The 20,379-nt window shown below is 40.6% G+C and overlaps 1 protein-coding gene across 13 annotated transcripts in view; it reads right to left on the minus strand.

Moving 5' to 3' along the window:
- The window catches only part of LOC140463132 (prominin-1-A-like), a 277,560-nt gene that overhangs the window by 114,489 nt on the left and 142,692 nt on the right, over window positions 1-20,379 (minus strand). For 9 of the 13 annotated variants that reach the window (XR_011954618.1, XR_011954626.1, XR_011954624.1 and 6 more), the window contains 3 exons: window positions 10,846-10,869; window positions 3,005-3,222; window positions 780-854 (listed from right to left, as the gene is read on the minus strand). Coding sequence is in view for 4 of the 13 variants with exons in the window: in XM_072557201.1 (XP_072413302.1) it covers window positions 780-854; window positions 3,005-3,222; window positions 10,846-10,869 (317 nt within the window). In the remaining 9 variants the exon portion in view is untranslated. The remainder of the gene's footprint in view (window positions 1-779; window positions 855-3,004; window positions 3,223-10,845; window positions 10,870-20,379) is intronic. The other 4 variants (XR_011954684.1, XR_011954683.1, XR_011954668.1 and 1 more) reach the window with 1 other exon arrangement.

Below are 20,379 nucleotides of genomic sequence, written 5' to 3' on the forward strand. Positions count from 1 at the left end.
TTGTAATGCAGAGTGATGCCAGAGTAGTGGATTCAGTTCCCACATTATCTGAGTTACCATGAAGGACTCTCCTTCTCAACCTCTCGTCTTGCCTGAGGCTTGGTGACCCTCAGGTTAAACCACCTCCGAAAGAGCAGCACAATGGTCCAGCAGGTTTACAGTGACTTTATTAGGTATTTGAATACTCCATCTCGCTTCTGTTTCATTTTTCATTCATCCAGCAATTGAAGTATCCAAATAACATAGTTTAACAGCTTTTTATGGGCTATATTTCACACCTTCCTAAGAATACTAAACACAGATACATATTATATACATTTAACACATGCACAAGTACATGGAGCTTAGATTTCAATGCCTGCAGATTTCAACATCACAAACTGTCTTTCACTAATCCTGACTTGTTGCTATTACTTTGATACCTCTGCCATTTGTGCTTTTTTGTAAATGTTTTCCTCTGCCAATCAGGACTGTTTCCAAATTCATGTGCAGCAAGTTTCCTTGAAGAAATGGCAAGTCACCTGAGAGGACTATTGTTCATCTTCACAACAAAAACATAAAAAAGCAATACATAATTTTTGTAATATAAGATTTGTCTTCAGGACATTAAATCTGGCTCAAAATAGAGATTACTTAAATGGCAGAATCTGTCATATAGAATGCAAGTAGTATTAATCAACACTTCAGATAGTATCAAAAGTAACAGCACAATACTGTGGAAAACATGACATAAGATAATGGCAATTTTAAAAGTTATAAGTGAAAAGAGCATTGTTTACCTTCTGAATCAAGTCTTCATAATCAATTTTCTGCACATCATTCACTTTCTTGAGTTCAGAATCAACACCTTTTAACTGAAGTATTGAAAAACAAATGTTTAGGTGGCTTATAAAAGGCCTAGTTGTTGCAATTGTATGGCAGCAAAACTGTCAGAGCTTGCCATGAGTACAACTGTAAAACCAATAGCTACTTCTAGTTTTTGCACAGACACGGTTAAATGTGAAAATCTAGAAACTGCCATTGAAAGGTGCAACAGTGCAGACACAGCTGATGGTGATGCTTTGAAAGTGTTCAAATTGATGGGCACTTTTATGTGTATACTATTAATCTCGCTGTAAAAACAATTGAAAAAGTTATACATCACTGAATGAGGGCTAACTATATTCTTAATGGGTTATTACATTTCCAATTACAGCTGAACAATCTCTCTCGCACCGAAAAGCTAATGTGGAATATCAATTTTTTCCATTGGGATGAAAAAATTAATTCAACAGATTCTAAGAATAATTTTAGTTATTTAATATTTCAGCTTCTCCCTGAGCATGAGCACCATTGAATCTTTATTTTGCTGTCTTGTAAAGTAATTTAGAAAAACTGAAGAACAGCGAATGTTTTTACTTGAATAATTCTCACAGATATCAAATCACAATGTAACTGTTGCTTCACCTAGTTGATTACTTCACTCTTTATGGAAGTTAGAATACTTTGAGCTAGCCCTGGAGTCAAATCACAATTTTAAAAGTTAAACCCATGCCTCAAAGACTTAGCAATTTTTGTCATAAACTTCCATAGTAAATACTGTCGCTTTGGCACCAATGCAACAGTCACTCCAATTGATGCTATATAATCAGAAAGCCAAATAAAATGCTGTGGAGAAAGATAATTCAATTGTTTCATTTCCATTTAAAAACCAACTGTTCGTAATATTTTGTAATGCAAACATTCTGGACCAAATTAAAATTAATTTTAAACAATACTCAGTGCTGCCAACTATAATTTCATTACAATTTGGATTAAGATGGAGAATATTATATAGACTACAGCAACTTTCATCATTAAATAGACCGTGGGTGCTCACTTCTAATTCCAATGATTTGTGTTGCTCATTTGTTTTCCTTCACTTCATGAACTAAATTTGGAGATTAAGAATGTGATATATAAAATAATGTAATTTTTAGCAACATTTATAAAAATTATTTCCAGGAGTCACAATACTATAATTGATTTTCTCAGTTTGGAACTTCTGATAAGTCGTTTTGCTTATGCCAAGTTAATAAATGTCCAAACTACAAAAAGTATGACTCTGAACTCTTAAATCGTATAAACAATGTAAAAAGGCAAATTAAGTTATAAACTACAATATGAATAAGTCATTGGGTGGTGATGGGTGGTGGGATGGGCTGGGAGTAGGTGAAGAAAGAAAGTATACAGTGAGCCCTCATTTAAAATTGCCTTATTTGACATGATGTTGGTTTAACATAGATAAATTAATAGGGCTTATAATCTCATTGAGAAACGTGAAATTAATTTCAACATTGTTTTCTTTGTGATGCACAGCCCCTCTAATTTCTGACCTATCAACTTACAGCCCCACATTGTCAGCTTTTAACAGTCGCCAAACTATGTGTAATTGAACTTCATTATTAAATATTATTTGGGCTTTGGAACAAAGACTTAAGAATCAGGCAGTCTTTATCTTGCTGTGTGACTTTTCTGTGAACACGTTGATCAATCAAGATGAGATTGTGATGCAGCATTTTACAAAGCACTTGTGGGAATAAAGTTCCCATCATCTGTGTTGTGAGTGTCTGTAGACCCACCATCTCAATGCTGATTGGCCTGAACATGTAGGAAGCCAATACGTCATGGAATGAGCGGTGAATTTAAGATAAAAATAACAGCTGCTTTTCTGCTGTAAGGAGGATCTAAACTCGCATTTTCACAAATCTGGAGCTTTTTAAAGGAATGCAGTTGGTGAGGTGTGAAAAACACTTTTACATTTTGTTCAGGTTTGCCCTGGAGCTCAGGGTTGCTTCCAAAATAATTTTATATTAATTCTGCAATGTTAAATATAATTTTTCTGCTAAGGAAGACCTTACAGAACACAATTCCAGCTTTAATATTGGTTCCTTTAGAAACCTATATTTTACCAAAAGCCATAAATTTCAGGAATGCAACCCCAACTTTAAGCAAAGACTTAATGTACTCTTTAATCATGCCTTACCTGGGTAAAGTTTGCATTAATATTGAGATAGCCCAGTGAATCCCTTATGTTGTCACAGTGTGCAACAGCATCAGGTACTTTACAAGCTGCATCATTCAATGTGTTGTTGAGACTTGTTCGCACATCAGTCAAGTTTGCCTGAAGTTTGCTAGTAGCATTATCTAATGTTCGACGTGAGGCTGCCACCTTTTCTAAAACTTCCTTGGTATCTTTGATGGCTGAAGATATAAAGGATTAATCAAAAATTCTCACTTGCTATTCAATACAAACCTTATTTTGGATGTCAGCTGGTTGGATAGAATTCAGCACATTTCAACTTTGCATTCAGCGAATCCTTCTCAGATTGAAAATAATATGGAGGTTGTACTTACTTTAAGTTATTTCGAAAATTCAAAGTAACCTTCTTTACTGCACATATTCAACAAATAATTAAGACTAATTATTTGTATCACTCTTTTTGCCTTTGTCTCAGCTCATCTATTGCTCAAACTCCAGTGTAGTTTAACCTCTAAGCTTGATAATTCAAATGATCTTCTAGTCAACCTCTTATTTTCTACTTGCCATAAACTGGAACTCATCCAAAACTCTGCTTCTCATAGCCTCATTTACATCAAATCCTGTGAAACATCACTCTTGTGCTTGATGACTACTGTGACTCCCACTCTGCAAACACCCTGATCTTAAAATTCTTATCTTTGTCTTCAAAAGCTTCCATGTGCTCACTGCTCTCTGTCTCGGCAAACTCCTCTAGCCTGCAATGCTTATATTTTTAAATTATTCATTCACAGGATGTGGGAATCGCCAGCTAGGCAGGCATTCATTGCCCATCCCTTGTTGCTTGAGAAGGTGATGATGAGCAAGCTTCTTGAACCACAGCAGTCCATTTGGTGTAGGTAAATTCACAATGCTATTAGGAAGACAGTTCCAGGATTTTGACCCAATGACCATGGGGAATAGTGATATATTTCCAAGTCTAGATGGTGAACTAGAAGGGAACTTTAGAATTAGACTTTGCTGTCACGTGTACTCAAGTACAGGGATAAAAGAGAATAGTGAAAAGTGTACAAAGTCAGCATTACTAGTGCTATCTTAGGTACATAGGTACCTAGGTACAAAATCTTAGATACAACGTAGAAAAAACAAAGTTACAAATTCAATATTACAGTCTTTCTTAAATGCTTTGCTATGCTGAACTTGCAATCCCCACAACAGTTGTATCTCCTCTGCGCTTGGCTCCTTTACCACAATAGGCTTGCTCTCCCCATGGTGACTCGATCTCCTATGCGCTGGGCTCCTCTACCACAATGGGCTTGCTCTCCCCATGGTGGCTCAATCTCCTCCCCACTCAACATCACCACAAATGCAATGAGACCCTTGGCTGCTGTTCTTGCCATCAATTCAGGCTGCCTGTTCATGCTACTTCCTTTGATTACCTGTTCTTGCCACCACCACAGATACCGAGGGGCCTCCCGAGCCGTCACACTGGCTCAACCTCCTCTGCACTACATAAACATGCTCTCCACAGAAGGTAAGTAAGTTAACTTGCAGGTGGTGAGTTCCCAAGTATCATAGAAACACAGAAATGTAGAAGATGTGAGTAAGAGAAAACCATTTGCCCCCTCAAGCTCACTCCATCCTTCAACATGAGTATGGCTGATTATCAAGCTCAATACCTTAATCCCATCTGCCCCGTATGTTCCTTGATCACTGTAGCACTAGAGTGATATCCACCTCTTTCTTGAGAATTATCTGCTGTCCTTGTCCATCTAGATGGTAGTCATTGTGGATTTGGAAGGTGCTGTCTAATGAGCTTTGGTGAACTTCTGCATCTTGGAGATGGTGCACACTGCTGCTAATGAGTATCGGTGGAGGAGGACTGATGGTTTGTGGAAGTGGTGTCAATCAAGCAAACTCGTTTGACCTGGATGGTGATGAGACTCATGAGTACTGTCGTAGCTGCACTCATTCAGGTAATTGGGGAATAGAACCACAGAATCCCTCCTGTACTGAAAGAGGCCATTCAGTCCAAGATGTCTACACTCCCTCTCTGAAGAGCATCCACCCAAGGCCCGTCCCCTATCCCAAAATCTCGCATTTCACTCGAGTAATCCATCTATTCAGCACATACTTGGAGACGATGGATAATTTAGCGTGGCCAATCTAGTCAACTTGCACATCTTTGGACTACGGGAGGAAACCTGCACAGATGCAGGGAGAACATGCACGCTCCATACAGACAGTCACCCCGGCTGGAATCGATACCTGGCCCCCGTGCCTTGAGGCGAAGATTGTGGAGCTTACAGTCAAAACGTCGATTCTCCTGCTCCTCAGATGTTGCCTGATCAGCTTTGCTTTTGCAGCACCACACTTTTCAATTTTGATGTCCAGCATCTGCAGTCCTCAATTTCACCTCCCAGGTACTGTCAGGCAGCAGTACTAACCACTGAACCACTAATGCTGTATTTCATCATATTCTTGACTATGCCTTGTAGATAGTAGACAGGCTTTGGACATTCAAAGTGAGTTACCAACTGCAAGATTCCTAGTCTCTGACATGCTCTTGTAGCCGTAGTGCCTGTTATGACTACTTCAGTTCAGTTTCTGATCAATAGCAACCCTCAGGATGTTGCTGGTGGGGGATTCAACGATGGTTGTGGAATTGAACATCAAGATTTTCTCTTGTTGCAGATGTTTGTCTGACACCTTTATGGCTCAAATGTTATTTGCCACTTTTCAGATCAAGCCTGGAAATTGCCCAGGTCTTGCTGCATCTGGGCATGGACTGAGGAATCACGAATTGTGCTGAACTTTGTGTAGTAATCAGTGAATATCCCCTCTTCTGATTTTATGATGGAGGGTTGGTCATCAATGAAGAAATTGAAGATGGATGGACAAAGGACATTACCCTGAAGAACTCCTGTAGAGATGTCTTGAAGCTGAAATGACTGACATCCAACCACAGCCAAGATCTTTTTTTTTGCGCTAGGTATGACTCCAACCAACAGAGAAGTTTCTCCTGATTCTCACCGATTCCATCGGAAGTCAGATGACACCAGGTTAAAGTCAAACAGATTTATCTGAAATCACACTTTGAATTTTCACCTGACGAAGGGGCAACACTCCGAAAGCTTATGATTACAAATAAACTTGTTGGACTATAATGGTATCATCTGATTTCTGACCTTGTCCACCCCAGTCCAATACAAGCACCTCCACATCATTCCCATTGGTTTCAGTATTGCTAGAACTCCTTGATGTCACACACGATGAAATCTGGCTTTGGTGTCAAGGACAGTTCATCTCACCTCACCTCTGGAATTCAGCTCTTTTGTCCATGTTTGAAACAAGGCTGTAATGAGGTCATCAGTTGAGTAGCCTTGGCAGAACTCAAACTGGGCATCACTGAGCAGGTTACTGAAAGGTCCTGCTTAATAGCACTGTTGATGACACCTTCTATCACTTTGCTGATGATCAAGAGTAGACTGGGGTTGGATTTGTCCTGTTCTGTATGTACAAGACATACCTGGGTAATTTCTCATATGATGGGGTAGATGTCAGTATTGCAGCTGTACTGGAATAGCTTGGCTAGGGTGTAGCAAGTGCTGGACCACAGATTCTTAAGACATAAGAGCAGAAATAAGCCTTTCAGCCAACTGAGTCTGCTCCATGAAATCATGGCTGATCTGATTACACTCAAATCATTGTTCCCAATCTTCCCCCATATCCTTTGATTTCTTTAGCCTCAAGTGCTATATTCAATTCCTTCTTGAAATCACAGTATTTTGGCTCGACTGTTTTCTGTGGTAGCGGGTTCCACAGGCTCGCCACTCTCTGGGTGGAGAACTTCCTCCTCATCTCAGTCCTAAATATTTTATCCCATATCCTCAAGACTGTGATGCCTGGTCCTGGATCCTCCCATCCAAATCTATTGGGTATATCCTTGTTGCATCTACCCTGTCTAGTCCTGTTAGAATCAATCTAGTAAACCTTGGCCGCACTTCTTCTATTCCAACATCCTTCCTTAAAGAGATCAAACCTGCACATAATATTCCAGATGTGGTCTCATTAAGGCCCTGTACAATTGCAGCAAGACAACCCTGCTTCTGTACTTGAATTCTCTCACTATGAGGGCCACATACCATTTGCCTTCTTCACTGCCTGAGAGAACTGTATGTTTACTTTCAGTGACTGATGTTCAAGGACACCCAAGTCTCGTTATACATTCACCTTTCTTAATTTAGAGTTTTCATATGTAATCTATCTAACTAATTTTAATACCAAAGTGGTTAACCTCATATTCATTTTACTTCATCTGCCAATGCAGTTGCCCTCTCACTTAGTTTGTCTAAATCACACTGAAGCATCTCTGTATCTTCTTTACTGCTTGTCCTTCCACACAGCTTTGTGTCATCTGCAAGATTTGGAAATATTACATTTAGTTTTCTCATCATGGAGTCATACATGGCACACAGGATGATGGTTGTATTTGCTGGATGTCAGTCATCTCAGTTCCAGGATATCTGTGCAGGAGTTCCGCAGGATAGTGCCTTAGACCCAATTATCTTCAGTTGCTTCATCAATAACCTTCCCTCCATCACAAGGTCAGAACTGGGGATGTTCACTGATTACTGCAAATATTCAGCACCATTCACGACTCTTCAAATATTGAAGCAGTCAATGTTCAAATGCAAAAAGATCTGGACAATATCCAGGCTTGAGCTAAAATGGGACATGTAATATTCAAAGGAGAAATTCTCTTGTTCCTCGGATGCTGCTTGACCAGCTGTGCTTTTCCACTACTACATGTTTTGTGCCACACAAAGGCCGGCCAATTACCATCTCCAATAAGAGAGAATCTAACCACCACTTCTTGACATTCAATGGCTTTACAATCACTGAATTCTCCACTAGCAACATCCTGGGAATTACCTTAGACCAGAAACTGAACCTGACTTGCTATATAAATGCAGTGGCTAAAAGAGCAGGTCAGAGGCGAGGAATACTGCAGAAAGTAACTCACCTCCTAATTTCCCAAAACATGTTCACCATCTACAAGGCTTAAGCCAGAAGTATGATGGAATACTCCCCATTTGCTTAGATGGGTGCAGCTCTGAAAATACTCGAGAAGCTTGACAACATCCAGGACAAAGCAGCTCACTTGATTGGCATCACATCAAACAAACATCAATTCTCTCCATCATCAATTCTCTCCATCATCAGTGCTCAGCAGCAGCATATGCTATCTACAGGATGCACTGGAGAAATTAGCTACCTTTAGACAGATCCTTAGACAGCATTTTCTAAACCATGGCTACTTCCACAAGTGATGCAGACACATGGGTAACACCACCACCTGCAAGTTCTCCTCCAAGCCACTTACCCTCCTGACTTGGAAATATATTGTTGTTCCTTCATTGTTGCTGTGTCAGAATTCTGGAATTCCCTCTCTAATGGCATTCACTTATAGCACATGGACTGCAGCAGTTCAAGAAGGCTGCTCAACACCCCCATTTCAAGGGTAATCAGGTATGGACAATAAATGGTGGCACAACCAGTGGCTCCCACATCCATTGAGTGAATAAAAAAAATCTTAAAAATAAACAAATCTAATGATGCTCCAAATCACAGTAGCTGCTTTACAACTTAGCTTACTCATGGACATAAAACAGGCTCAACATCCAGTCTAAACTAGCCTCCAAGAAAACCAGTAACATTACACTGCTGTAGGACATAACTAAAAGCTGACCATTTTTCCACAGGTTCTAATTTTCAAAAGATATTGCTGTTGCTTGAAGAGTAACTTTAGTAAATGCCTCAAATATTCATGAGAGGTTAACTAATTCTAAATAAATCTAACATGTTTATTTGCATCACATTGAGGGAAAAATAAAAATAAAATATTTAAATATCAGTAACAGCTTACTGCTCATTGGGTAAGCCTAGTGTTTCTCTGCTATTAGTATCATGACTTCCTTTTACTTCTTGTAAAGTGCACATTCATTTGGTACAGTGCGAAAGATATGATAATTAGGGAAAGTGATTAGTTTTGATACAAAATCCACATTTACTACATGTGATGTGATGGAGTGTTTTACTGGAAACATTCAAAATGCTGATTGTAGTCAGCACACCTAGCAACTTAGGTTTGTGTAGTATTTAAAAAGAAACAACGTAATTCACAGGCGTGTCATCAACCAAAAATTGACTCCAAGCCAAATGAAGAGACATTAGAACAGAACTTCATGAAAAAGGAATTTTCAGAACACATTAAATGAAAGGTGAGGTGTTAAAATGCAGTGGTTTAGGGATGGCAGTCCAAGGAGTACCTAGGCAGCTGAAAGCATAGATGGGTGAAGGAAGTGAGGAATGCACAAAAGTCAACAGGTGGAGGAATGAAGAATAATGGGTGGGTTATAGGGATTATAAGGGTTGGAGATAAGTCATCGTGAGGCCATGAAGGTATTTGAAAGAGTTAAGAATTTTAAAATCAAAATCAGTAAATGGAATTTGCTGCAAATTAGGATACAAGCACTAGACCTTTAGAAAACTTTAAATTTGTGTCAGCATATGGGAGGCCACCCAGGAGCACGCTGGGGTAGTTGAGTGTGAAAGCAACAAAAGCATAAAGGGCTGCAGAGGCAATTCACTGTGACAAAGGCAGAGTTGGGTGAACTAGGTGAAAGTATACAGTCCTTTTCATGGAGATGAAATAATATCTGTAGTTCAGCTCAGAATTAATGAGGATATCGAGTTGGAAACAACTTGAAACTGTTACCAGAAAGGGTGATGTAATCAGTGGTGAGGGTACAACATTTGTGATGGAGGCTATAAACAATGTTTTCAGTCTTTTAAATATTGAACTATCAGAAATTTCAGGACATCTGCTACAACGGGGTAAATGATTGTCGCAGTATCTTAATAAGAGCAAAATGTTGGAGAATGAGGAGAAGGGAGAATGGTATCATTTGAAGAAATGCCACTTTATTGAGACCTGGCTTCAAAGACAGGACAATTGTCTTTGGTATTTCAGGATTTATTCAGATTTTATTGTGGAGGAAATCTTTTGTCCATTGAAAGCTGCATTCCTCAAAGACTTTTAGAAGAATTTAAGATTTTTTTAAACACAAAAGAATCCACTTTTCAGGACACATCATTTATTCCAAATTAACTAATCTGCAATTAATTAAAAAACAATTAAGCATTTTCATAAACAATTTTGAGTAACAGTGACATGCGTTGTGTGGTTTTGTCAGAAGCTGTAGAAATCATTCACTGTACCAATCCAAGGAAATTAAACTGATTCTCAGCTCTAAATTACTCACTACCTGCATATTTTTAAAATGAAAAGTACCTGGACAATAACATTTGATGGTATGAAATAAAACACAAAACTTCAATGTTTCAGGAGTGAATTTCCAGACTATTTCTCTCAAGCATCTCTTATACATTTTTCAATTACAATAAAAAATTGAACACAATTCTGTTCATTTTACTTGAATTTCATCTGCTTGTACCTGGCTTATCTAGAATTCTCATTATTTTTAGACATTTGGTGGACCATTTTTGAATGGTCAAAGAGCTGCTACAACCAAGAACAACAATTTTAGCATCAGAAAGCATTTCTTTTAAACATTAAACATGAAGTCTCAATTACTGTATGGATTTAGTGTAAACAAAGAATATTCAAGCAAAAGATTTAAATCTATTTCTAGTCAAGGGGTAAAATTCACAGCAAAGTCAACTACAACAATTACTTACAGATTCAAACCAACAACAGAAAGTAACAGATGACCAAAAACATACAAGTGCACAAAACTTCACACATTTGAAGTTCTTGTTACCTTTGATAGCCCTGTCCACTGTGACTTTAAGGCAAAGGGGAAACAAAATGAAGCAAAGAAATATAACAACAGAAAGTAGACAAGAAGCAGGATTAGGCTTCACCTAAGAGTTTTTGAATGCCTTAGATTTTCTAGCCATTTTTGCACTCTAAATATTTAAACAGTGTTAAATAGAGGCATGAAGACTAAGTTTTTCATTTTGCACTCATCAGGGCTGAAACACACGGGGAAAATGACTCTAGAAAGGAAGCAACAGTTTGTACAGCATGAGAAGAGGGCATTGGTCAATTAGGCAATGATTGTCATGGATATGCAGTATATACTGTTAGTTGTCATTATCAACTGATTACAGTCAAAACAGGAAAATTAATTATGAGTATGATTGGCCATTTACTCTATACAAAATCTCCAAGGCCTTGACATATTCGTTTGACCTGCAAAGAACAGGGTCCTGTGTGTAATTAATTGCAGCTTTAATTCTAGCATGCGCAACACAGAAACCCGATTAATTTATAGTTGATTTCCAGAGTAATGTTAAGCATAGTCAGCATTACTTGTTTATATATATAAATTTAGATTAGATTAGATTAGACTTACAGTGTGGAAACAGGCCCTTCGGCCCAACAAGTCCACACCGACCCGCCGAAGCGCAGCCCACCCATTCCCCTACATTTACCCCTTACCTAACACTACGGGCAATTTAGCATGGCCAATTCACCTGACCCTGCACATCTTTGGACTTCCCTTCTCAAAATTGTGAGACCATGTGGGGAAAAGCTTAGCCTATGTGCAGGCATTTGCATCTTATTTGCATTTGCAACAAACTGTCCTATTAACTTCACATTCCCAATGAAGTTTTCCCCAGTTAAGAAACTCAATGCTTCAAAAACTCAACAATGAAAATTGAGCAGGTCCAATGTTATAGCTCTCACTGATTTTATATTATATTTATTTTATTCTTTTATCAATTTTAGTTTGGAGCTCTGAACTCAGAACTCTGAGCAGAAGATGATCTTTAGACTGTGAACAGCATATTGTATTAAAAACCAGAAAAAGAATAAACAAGCTGCTGTTTGTTTGTGAAGGCAAGTATGAAAGTTAATTGAAGGTTCTTGACCAAAAGGATGCCATAGACGCTTCAACACTGGGAAAAGCAGTAGGTCTAATAAATGGCAGACATCTGGTCATTAACAAGGTCAGTAGCTAAGAACTCATGCCAGCAAGTCTGGAGAGAAGGTGATGGTCAAACAGAGGGAAAGAAGAAAGTGAGGACTGCAGATGCTGGAGATCAGAGCTGAAAATGTGTTGCTAGAAAAGCGCAACAGGTCAGGCAGCATCCAAGGAGCAGCAGAATCGACGTTTCGGGCATGAGCCCGAAGAAGGGCTCATGCCCGAAACATCGATTCACCTGCTCCTTGGATGCTGCCTGACCTGCTGCGCTTTTCCAGCAACACAAACAGAGGGAAAGGCCAGAGTCTTTGAACTGGACTGTTTCTGAGAGAAGGAGGCTGCCTATAGATTGAACCATGAAGGTTTGAAAGTTTTCTGCCTGACCTTCCATTACTAGTCACTAGAAGTTCAGAGAACAGAAACAAAGTGTTATATATTGCTGAAACTCCCTCAGAATGAACTGATAAGGTGACCCTGATCAACATCTTCAGAAAATCATCGAAAAAGCTATCGTGTATGCCTTTGGAACAACACATTGTGAAAACTGCTTAGGTAATCTGGCCAATTTTGTTATTTTCTTTTATTTATCGTTAATTGTACTTGTTTGTTTGTCTTTTATGAAAACAAAGGTTATTGGGTTTGAATTATAGACATCAATTAGATTACTTTGTTAAACAAAAAAACAAAGTACTGTGGATGCTGGAAATCAGAAATTGCTGGAAAAACTCAGCAGATCTGGCAGCACGTGTGGAGAGAAAGCAGAGTTAATATTTTGGGTCCAGTGAACCTTCTTCAGAATGTTAACTCTGCTGTCTAACTTGTTGAGCTTTTCCAGAGATTACTTTGTTGTTTAGTTTTGCTCTATGAAAGTTACTGGACTATTAATAAATTAAGTTTTTTGTTTAAGCCACAAACTTGATATCTAATATTAATTACTTGCAGAATCAGGGATTAGTTACTCAAAACTCTGCCTTGAAAACATTTAACGTCCTGACCTCCACTGCGCTCCATGGCAATGAATTTCACAGGCTCACCACACTGGCTAAAGAAATGTCTCCTCATTTCCGTTCTAAATTGACCCCCTCTAATTCTAAGGTTGTGCCCAGTCTCCCCGCCTAACGGAACCAAATTCCCAATGTCCACCCTTTCTAAACCATGCATTATCTAGTAATTTCTAATAGATCTCCCCTCAACCTTCTAAACTCTAATGAATACAATCCCAAGATCCTCAGCTGTTCATCGTATGTTAGGCCTACCATTCCAGGGAGCATCCGTGTGAATCTCTACTGGACATGCTCCAGTGCCAGTATGTCTTTCCTGAGGCATGGGGCCCAAAATTGGACATAGTATTCTAAATGGGGCCTAACTAGAGCTTTATAAAGTCTCAGAAGGACATGGCTGCTTTTATATTCCAATCCTCTTGAGATAAATGACAACATTACCTTTGCTTTTTTAACCACAGACTCAACCTGCAAGTCAACTTTTAGAGAATCCTGGACTAGCACTCCCAGATCCCTTTATACTTTGGTATTATGAATTCTTTCACCGTTTAGAAAATAGTCCATGCCTGTATTCTTTTTTCCAAAGTGCACGACCTCGCATTTGCTCATGTTGAATTTCCTGGACTACTCTCTTAAACTGTCTAAATCTTTCTGTAGCGTCCCCACCTCCTCAGTACTTTGGATCATTGGCGAACTTTACCAGAATGCCCCTAGTCCCTTCATCCAGATCACTAATATATAAAGTGAACAGTGCGCCCAAACACTGAACCCGACACAGGACACCACTTGTCACGAGCTGCCATTCCGAGAAAGAACTTTTTATCCCAACTCTCTGCCTTCTGTCAGACAGCCAATCCTCAATACATGCCAATAGCTCACCTCGAACACCATGGGCCCTCACCTTACTCAGCAGCCTCCCATGAGGCACCTTATCAAAGGCCTTTTTGAAGTCTAGGTAGATAACATCCACTGGTTTTTCTTGATCTAATCTACTTGTTACCTCTTCAAAGAATTCAAACAGGTTTGTCAGGCGCGACCTCCCCTTACTAAATCCATGCTGACTTGTTGTAATCCGACCCTGCACTTGCAAGAATTTAGAAATCTCATCCTTAGCGATGGATTCTAGAATTTTACCTACATCCGAGGTTAGGCTAATCAGCCTATAATTTTCCATCTTTTGTCTTCATCCTTTCTTGAACAAGGGGGTCACAACAGCGATTTTCCAATCATCTTGGACTTTCCCTGACTCCAGTGATTTTTGAAAGATCACAACCAACGCCTCCACTATTTCCTCAGCCAACTCTCTCAGAACTCGAGGATATAGCCTATCGGGGCCAGGAGATTTATCAATTTTTTGACCTTTTAGCTTTCCTAGCACTTTCTCTTTTGTAATGTTTACCATACTCAACTCTGCCCCCTGACTCTCCTTAATTGTTGGGATATTACTCATATCTTCCACTGTGAAGACTGACATAAAGTACTTATTAAGTTTTTCAGCTATTTTCTTATCTCCCATCATGAGCCTTCCTGCATCAACTTGGAGCGGCCCAATTACTACTTTTGCCTCTCGTTTGTTACTTATGTATTGAAAAAAACTTTTACTATCATTTCTAATATTACTGGCTAGCCTACCTTCATATCTGATCCTCTCCTTCCTTATTTCTCTCTTTGTTATCCTTGGTTTGTTTCTGTCGTCTTCCCAATTCTTCTGATTTCCCAGTGCTCGTGGCTATGAGGTTCATGAGATTGATCCCTGGAATGAAAGGCTTAACACATGAGGAATCCTCCATTATGTTGCTCTTCTAAATGTTTGTGCTAAAATGATTCTTGTGCCAAAGACAGAAGAGTCACATCAGGATGTTAACTCCCTCACCAGTTGAGGGAAGACAGTACATGGCAATCAGCAGGAGTTTCTTTGCCCATGTTTAACCTGAAGCCATGAGACTTCATGGGATCCAGAGTCAAGGTTGAGGACTGTCAGGACAACTCCCTCCTGACTGTATACTGCTGTGCTGTCACCTCTCCTGGGTCTGTCCAGTCAGTGGGACAGTTCATTTCCAGGGATGGTAATAGTGATATGTGGGACAGTGCCTATAGCATATGATTCCATGAGTACAACTATGTCAGGTTGTTCCTTAACTAGCCTGTCAGGCAGCTCTCCCAATTTTGGCACTAGGCCCCAGATGTTGTAAGGAGGACTTTGCAGGATCGACAGGGCTATTTCTGTCATTGTTTCTGATGCCCTAGGTCAATGCCGGGCAAACCGTCCTGTTTAATTTCTTTGAGACTTCAGTCAGGGTGATACAATGCTGCAGGACCGCCATGCTGTCACACATCCTGAGATGCTCCTTCTGAGAGTTTCTACATCAGTATCCCTTCAATGCCTCAGAATGTTACGAGATTTCTCTGTCTCTTGCTATGCCTGAATATCCTGTACATGAGCACTTAAAATATAACAGCTTGCAATTTATGCATTGATTTTACGCAGCATATTACACAATGCTAGAAATATAACATGCAAGTTGGCCACTGATCATTTCGCAGCCCTAAATGTTGTAGTATATCTTTGTGAACTAGGACAAACATTTTCTTCTTGAAATGTATGGAACCATCAGAAACTCTGCCAAATGTCTATAAAGTACATGTGACATCCCAGGTCATGGTTCCTCCCCTACACCCTCTCTTTAGTTTCACTGTTCCCAGCATTTGTTTGTATCACCCTGACTTAAATCTCAAAGAAATTAAACCAGAAGGATAGCACAGCATTGACTTAGGGCACCAGAAACAATGGCAGAATTAGCCCTATTGATCTTGCTAAGTCCTTCTTCCAAACATCTGAGGGCTAGTGCCAAAATTAGGAGAGCTGTCTCACAGGCTAGTTAAGGAACAACCTGACATAGTTGTACTCTTAGAATCATACACTACAGGCACTGTCCCACATACCACTATTACCATCCCTGGAAATGAACTGTCCCACTGACTGGACAGACCCAGGAGAGGTGACAGCACAGCAGTAGACAGTCAGGAGGGAGTTGTCCTGACAGTCCTCAACCTTGACTCTGGATCCCATGAAGTCTCATGGCTTCAGGTTAAACATGGGCAAAGAAACTCCTGCTGATTACCATGTACTGTCTTCCCTTAACTGATGAGGGAGTTAACATCCTGATGTGACTCATATGTCTTTGTCTTAAGAATCATTTTAGCACAAACATTTAGAAGAGCAACGTAATGGAGGATTCCTCATATGTTAAGCCTTTCATTCTAGGGATCAATCTCGTGAACCTCCTCTGGACCCACTCCAAGGCCAGTATATCCTTCTTGAGGGATCGTACCCAAAATTGCTCACAATATTCCAAATGTGGCCTGACCAGAACCTTATAAAGCATCTCTCCTTTCAATATTGTAGTCCTCTCAAAATAAATGCCAATACTCTAATTACCTTCCCAACTACTGACTCAACCTGCAAGTTTACCTTAAGAGAATCCAGGACTAGGACTCCAAAGTCCCTTTGCACTTCAGATTTCTGAATTTTCTCCCACTTTGAAAATAGTCTATACCTCTATTCTTCCAACCAAAGTGCACAGCCTCACACTTTCTCATGTTGTATTCCATCTGCCACTTCCTTGCCCACTCTCCTAACCTGTCCAAATCCTTCTACAGCCTTCCTGCCTCCTCAATACCACGTGTCCCTCCACCTATCATTATACCATCTCCAAAACTTAGCCAGAATGCCCTCAGTTCCTTCACCTAGATCGTAATGTACAAAGTGAAAAGTTGTTGTCCCAACACTGATCCTTGCATAACACCACTAGTCACAAGCTAACATCCTGAGAAGGATCATTTTATCCCTACTCTCTGCTTCCTGCCAGACAGCCAAGCTTTTATCCATTCTACTACCTTGCCTCGAACACCATGGGCTCTAATATTACTCAGCAGCCTCCTAATTGGCACCTGTTCAAATGCCTTCTGGAAGTCCAAGTAGATAACATCCATTAGCTCTCCTTAGTCTAACCTATTCGTTACCTCCTCAAAGAATTCTAATAGATCTGGCAGGTATGACCTCTGCTTGATGAAACCATGCTGACTTTGCCCTACTTTACCATGTACTTCCAAATATTCAGAAATCTTATCCTTCACAATGGACTCCAAAATCTTACCAATGGCCAAGGTCAGGCTAATCGGCCTGTTGTTTCTTTTGCCTTACTCCCTTCTTAAACAGGGGGGTTACATTAGCAATTTTCCAGATTTCTGGGACCTTCGTAAATCCAGTGATTCTTAAAAGATCACCAATAACGTTTCCACTATCTCTTTAGCTACTTCCTTCAGAACTCTGGAGTTGAGTCCATTTGAATCAGGTGATTTTCCAACCTTCAGGCCATTCAGTTTTTCTTGTACCCTCTCCTTGATGATGGCCATCATACTCATCTCTGATCCCAACCTCTCTTGAAGTTTTGGAATGTTACTTGTGTCTTCCACCCTGAAGACTGACATAAAGTACTTGTTCCATTCCTCCACCATTTCTTTGTTCCCCATAACTACTTCTCCAGTGTAATTTTCCAGCACCTCAATGTCTACATTTGCCTCTCTTTTGCCCTTTATATATCTAAAGAAACTCTTGCAATCTTCTTTTATTTACTGGCCAGCTTACTCTCGTGTTTAATCTTCGCGCTCCTTATTTCTTTTCTCATTATCCTCTGTTGGTCTTTGTAGGCTTCCCAATCCTCTGACATCACATTGCGCTTCGCCTCATTATATACTTTCTCTTTTGCTTTTATGCCTGACTTCCCTTGTCAGCTGTTGTTGCCTTGTCCTCCCTTTAGTATGCTTCCTTCTCCTCAGGATGAATTTTTGCGGCGTCTCCTGAATTGGTCCCAGAAATTCCTGTCTTTGCTGTTCCACTGTCTTTCCTGCTCACCTCAACTCCCAGTCAATTCTACCCAACCTCTCCCTCATGCCTCTATGGTTGCTGATATTCAACAGTAATACCGTTACATCTGATTCCAGCTTCTCCCTCTCAAATTGCAGGGTAAATTCTATCATCTGATGGTCATTGCCTCCTCAGGGTTCTTTCACCTTAAGCTCCCTTGTCAAGTCTGCCTCATTGCACATCACTAAATCCAGAATTGCCCTTTCCCTAGTGGGCGAACGTGAGGACTGCAGATGCTGGAGATTAGATTCAAGAGTGTGGTGCCAGAAAAGCACAGCAGATCAGGCAGCATCCAAGGAGCAGAAGAATCAACGTTTTGGACAAGAAGGGCTTTTGCCCAAAAGGTCGACTCTACTGCTCCTCGGATGCTGCCTGATCTGCTGTGCTTTTCTGGCACCACACTCATTCCCTAGTGGGCTCCACGACAGCTGCTCTAAAAAGCCACCTCGTAGACATTCCACAAATTCCTTTTCTTGCAATCCACGACCAACCTGACCTTCCCAGTCCAGCTGCATATTTAAATCCCCCATGATCATTGTAACCTTGCTTTTCTTACATGCCTTTTCGAACTCTTGGTATATCTTATGCCCCTGACTACTGTTTGGAGGCCTTTACATAAATTGCGGTTCCTCAACTCTACCCACACAGATTCTACATTAGATTAGATTCCCTGGAGAGTGGAAACAGGCCCTTAGGCCCAACAAGTCCACACCAACCCTCCAAAGAGGGACCCACCCAGACCCATTTCCCTCTGACTAATGCACTATGGGCAATTTAGCATGGCCAATTCACCTGACCTGCACAAATTTGGTCTGGTGGAGGAAACCAGAGCACTCGGAGGAACCCCACGCAGACACGGGGAGAATGTGCAAACTCCATGCAGACAGTCGCCAGAGGCTGGAATCGAACTCAGGTCCCTGGCGCTGCAAGGCAGCAGTGCTAACCACTGAGCCACCATGCCACCCATCATCTGACCCTATGTTGTTTCTTGCTATTGATTTCATTTCAATTCTTACTGACAAGGCTACCACACACCCTCTGCCCATCTGCCTGCCTTTTTGATAAGATGTATATACTTGGATATTTAGCTCCCAGTCCTGCTGCCCTTGCAGCTAGATGATGCCCACATCATACCTGCCAAGTTCCATCTGCACCACAAGCTCATTTACCTTATTTCACATTGCACGCATTCAGATAAACACCTTCAGTTCTGTATTTACCTTCCCTCTTCTCATTGTCATCCCTTGGAGTTTTCATTTCAAACCTTTCCCAAACACTGTGCTATGTTGTGTTCTGGAGATTTAATAACCTTTCCTGAGTTCTCCTTTCTTTTCATGTTTTTCATACTTCTCCATGCGGTTGAATTCACCCCCACGGATTTAAACCTGCTGCTTTATTTCCCAATGGCCATTATACTTCTTGGAGTTTTACCCTTCCCTTCTCCCCTCACTTCCTAGGTTAAAGTCCTGTTGACCACCCTATTTATCCTTTTTGGTAGAACATTGGCACCAGCTCAGTTAAGGTGGAGACCATCCCAATGATATAGACCCCTCCTGTTTCAACACTGATGCCAGTGCCCATGAAATAGAACCCATCTTTCCCGTACCACACTTTTAGTCACATGTTTACTTCCTTTATTCTCGTGTCCCTTTGCCAACCCTTGAGGAACTGTTCTTTCATTTATTTGCTAGTTCCTGATAATCCCCAAACAGGTTCTCTCTCCTCGTCTTGCCTATGTTGTTTGTCTTGACGAGGACCACAACAACTGGATCCTCCCCTTCCCTCTCCAAAATCCTTTCAATCCGATCACAGAGATACCTCACCCTGGCACTGGGCAGGCAACATACCATGCAGGACTCTCAATCCTGCTTACAAAGGATGCTACTTATTTCCTTAATTATACAATCTCCTACAACTACTGCTCCCCCCTCTTGAATGGCCTCCTGTACCACGGTGCCATGGTCAACTGGCTCATTCTCCCTCCGTCTCTGTTTCTATCCACACAGGGAGCAAGTACCTCATACCTGTTGGACAAAGTCAAGAACTGAAGCTCGTCTGCTCCTAAATACAGGACTCCTTGACCTGTCTCACTTGCAGTCACACGCTGCTGCCCCTGACCACTGACCAAATTTGAAGTACTTAATCTACCAGATGTGACCGCTACCTGAAACAAAATGTCCAGGTTACACTTCCCCTCCTGGGTGTACTGCTGTGTCCAAAGCTCATATTCCAGCTGATCAATTCTGAGCTGACGTTCCTCCAGCAACCAACACTTGCTACAGATGTGGTCACTGCAGCTCACAATGGGATCTGCCAGCTCCCACATCATGCAGCTACGTCTACTTAGTCAATTAATTAGTTAATACCTAGTTAATTATTTATTAATTAGTTTAGCAGTTTTTTTTTCAAATTTAGGACAGATTGCCTATCAGGTCA

This window comes from Chiloscyllium punctatum, chromosome 1 (genome assembly GCF_047496795.1).
Source record: "Chiloscyllium punctatum isolate Juve2018m chromosome 1, sChiPun1.3, whole genome shotgun sequence".
Classification (NCBI taxonomy): Eukaryota; Metazoa; Chordata; class Chondrichthyes; order Orectolobiformes; family Hemiscylliidae; genus Chiloscyllium; species Chiloscyllium punctatum.